Raw genomic sequence first — 3,585 nt, forward strand, 5'->3', positions numbered from 1 at the left:
TGATTCGAAGGGGGAAATGAGAAGTCACAAATCTTTCAATTAATTCGAATTTATTCTGCAGTTTTGCGTTGCCTATCATCTCTCCGATAAATTTGAGCCATACTTTTGTGCGATTGCACCTTATATTATTAAAGCTTTATCCTATAGAGTCACGACTCTTCTAATGCGTTCAGAGGCGGAGGTTTCTTTTTCTCCCGTCAAGTCTATTGTATCGACGTAAATTTCATCGTCTGTTTCGAGACTTCCAGGGACTCTTTGACTGACTGGAGGCCTTTCCGCAGTTTACATCATTCAAACTCGTTACTCCATCCATTTGTAGATCCTAGTAGATTCGGTCCGGGTCTAGATACAGATTTTTGTACAACTTGAGTCACGAGCGCCGTCGATCCCGAGCTCGTAACACATATCACCGGTTTGATCACAACATCTTCGAAACTGAAGAATCCTCATATGCTGTCAATGTAGGGCGTCACTCCCGAAGTTCCGGAATCCTAAGTCGAGAACTCGTGGTCAGAGTTTTTTCTTTGGGAGTTTCGAAGGTGCACGATCGTTTCCGCGATACTGTGTAGAAATCTGTAATGAAGAATACATCTGCTTAGTAAAGTCCGCGAGACATCAGGCAAGTTAACAATGAGTCTGCAGAAAAGCCGTTAAGAACCGTTGAAGGTTCGCTCGCTGAGCCAGGAGCCGGCTAGCAGATCGACCGAGCGACCGGCCGACGGACCAAGCAACCAAGCAACCAGCCGGTTGGCTGTGAGAAGAGAGCAGCACAGTCTTCAGCTAACGGTCGCCGGGACCTCGTGAACCAAAACTAGGCTAGGAGCGTTCGCCACTTTGTCTGACTCATGCGAGCCCGAGCGTTTAAAAAACCGCGACGGGGAGGGGCGGGCGGGGCCGAGACAAAAACGGAGTATGGATTCCGTGGTCAATACGTACCGGTGAGATTTTTCTGCTGCGAATTGACGGATTTCTCCTGGTTTTCGGTATCGGCATCGTCGTTCATTAACCGGGCGGCGATTTCATCGACGGATCGATCGATTTTCTCGTAGAGGTATTTTCCAGGGAGCGGGGAACAACTCTCGAAGTCAAAGTTGTACTTGCTCGCTAAACGCTTCTGCTCTTCCTTGATCTCATCGCGAGCGATCCGAATTGCTTCCTGGTGGTCAGGGGTTCCGAACAAACAACGACAGGGATTCACGACCGGCTTTTTCCGGATCAATCCGCTCGGTCGAACTGCAGGCACTCGTTGGAAAGCCATAACTTTGGTGGCAACCGCGCTACGAATCAAAACTGTAGGCATTCTGAGGTGTCGTTTTCCAAAATGATGATGATGATGACACTACGTTAGTGATGACCGAGAGGTATCCAATGTGTCGAGGAGTTTCAACCTGCTGCCTTTCCACGGAGCGCACAACAAAAACTAGCTCGCTCTCGGTCGGTTTCGGGCTTTTAAGCAACACTCGCCTCTTTCGGGAGAGGGTTCCTGTCAGATGCGGCGCTTACTGTCGCTCGGACTCGCCGCCGTCAGATCCGAAAAAGCCTCTGCGCTTGATACTGGCGAGGGTGCTTCATCGTCTAACCAGTCACGGCTCAGTGCCCCGTCGTCGAACACGCGAGTCATGTGTGCAGGACATTGCGGTACTGTACGAACGGAGTCAGTGAACCGCAGTACATGTTGTGCACACCTGAAATTCGGTTCGATCGATAGCTTCCTCCGAACACGTATCAGTTCCTGGATCATACGAGATCCGACTCGACGTACATGTAACGCGATCGCAAACCTGAATATCCTCTTGGAGACGGAGTTGATTGAATCTTAACCGAAACCTTCATGCAGACCTTTCCCTCATTCCGCCAACGAGAGACCTTACGTTGTAGAGCGTTCCCGTCTCGGAGTACCGTCTAAGGTCGAAACGTCGGATGTCGCTCGTGAACTCGAAGAGTCAGATTTGACAGTCGCCAACGGTCAAAAACACGCGGTCTAACAATCGAGAGGAGCGCCGTTCAAGCACCCGAAGTCTTCGATGTTCTTTCTGGGGGTGTTGTGAGGGATCGCTTGGGGGTAGCTCTGAAAGGAGGTTCGGCAGCGATAGGTTCGGCGGTCAACCACGTGGTCGCGTCCACCAACACCGCCGTCGCCTCTTCTTTTTCTTACTCGTTGTCGTCTTCCCGAGCTTAACGCCGAGCGGAGCTAGCTACAAGTGGTCCGACCGCTCAGCATGCTCGATTTCTGAGTCTTGGGGTTCGCTAACGTTTCGAGCAGAGGCCGAACAAACAGTTTTTTCTACTGAGAATCTCAGTTGCAGAATGAATAAGGCGACGGAATCGGGTACGAATGCAGAACAATGATCTCTGGATGACGTAGATCATTCGAATATGGCGAATGGTTCTTCAGACTTCGATGAGAATCGGGGAAACTCCGCCCGTAAGGAAGGCCCCGGCTTCTTCCCCCACGCTCCAGTGGTCGTCCAAGAGCCCAGATCACAGACCGGAGATTTCCCCTCCGCTGTCTGAAGCTCTCGTTATCATCGATCTCTTTATAGGGCTCGATAATCCTGTCTGGTCCTATCGCTGTCTCCCAGCCTCTGGGTAATTATTATGGGCACCCAGAGAAAGAGTTGCTTCGTGACCAGTCCACTTGAGAGAGCCGAAATGAGAGTCGTTAGACAAACTTAGGGGTGGTATCGCGTTCGTTCTCGGTAATGAGATAAGTTGCACTAAGACTTGAGAGTCTGTTGACTCTTCGTGAGTCTGTAGATTTTCCTGACACAGGTCCCACTATCATCCATTTGCGGTCCGTCGTTTTTCTGCCGAAAGAGTCGAATACGTTCGCTGGTCGATGCCGTACAGTACCTCGATCTTCCACTATCTCTATCTACGCACTTGAAAGGGCAATACGGATGCGAACGTCGGAGAGTCTAAGCCGGCGATGTCGCGCTCCTGAACCGATCGACTAAAAACCGTGAAATTTGCGTCCCGTTGGCTAAGATTCGTTTGAGAACGTCGCTGTATAGTAGGGAGAGCCCGAAAAGCAATCGTACATATATTGGTCGTGTCTTCTCCTCTCTGACGAGAAACAGAACCTGTTGACGAGGCATGATATGTACATGCCCAGCGAACCGAGATCGCGGCAATCGAGAAATCGATCAGACGCGCTCTCCGAGCTGAACATGTGTCTGAGTATTTGGTCCCGATAGCTCGGAGTCAAGTTGATCGTCATCCGATCACGCAACTCCCGGGCTTACGTGATGACAGCGGCCGACAGAATATTTTCAGCATTTGAATGCATTTGGCGCCAAAACCTGTTCTAATCTACCTACGGATCGATGTCTCTGTTCGTCAGAAAAAGAAAAAGTTAGGAACGAGAACAGCGACAGCAGCAGCTCGGAGACAGTACGTAATTATCCCCGTTCCAGTCCAAAGGCAGATCTGCAGCAAGCAGCGATTAACGTCCGTTGAACATCGATTCGAATGAGCCTACCTGCCTGCCTATCGACACACCGAGCAACGTCAGGTGTGAGTCTAGCATGGGAACGTTTTCGAACACGGAGCCTGACGCCGGGCTGAGCCTCAACGCTCCGCTAG

The 3,585-nt window shown here is 50.7% G+C and overlaps 1 protein-coding gene across 1 annotated transcript; it reads right to left on the minus strand.

Moving 5' to 3' along the window:
- Positions 1 to 335: 335 nt before the first annotated feature.
- On the minus strand, positions 336 to 1,300 carry LOC100901128 (uncharacterized). Its single transcript, XM_003745020.3, has 2 exons — positions 937 to 1,300; positions 336 to 573 (listed from the first exon to the last, which is right to left on the minus strand). The coding sequence occupies exons 1-2, from the start codon at positions 1,298 to 1,300 to the stop codon at positions 470 to 472; spliced, it is 468 nt and encodes a 155-aa protein (XP_003745068.1). The 3' UTR covers positions 336 to 469.
- Positions 1,301 to 3,585: the final 2,285 nt, after the last annotated feature.

This window comes from Galendromus occidentalis, unplaced genomic scaffold (assembly GCF_000255335.2).
Source record: "Galendromus occidentalis unplaced genomic scaffold, Mocc_1.1 scf7180000077476, whole genome shotgun sequence".
Taxonomy (NCBI): Eukaryota; Metazoa; Arthropoda; class Arachnida; order Mesostigmata; family Phytoseiidae; genus Galendromus; species Galendromus occidentalis.

What these genes read in the sequence shown, in the direction of transcription:
- LOC100901128 (XM_003745020.3), bottom strand. Translation starts at nt 1,300, where the DNA reads ATGCCTACAGTTTTGATTCGTAGCGCGGTTGCCACCAAAGTTATGGCT. An exon ending in GCAGCAGAAAAATCTCACCG is followed by an intron (nt 574 to 936) that starts GTACGTATTGAC and finishes TCTTCATTACAG; the next exon opens with ATTTCTACACAGTATCGCGG.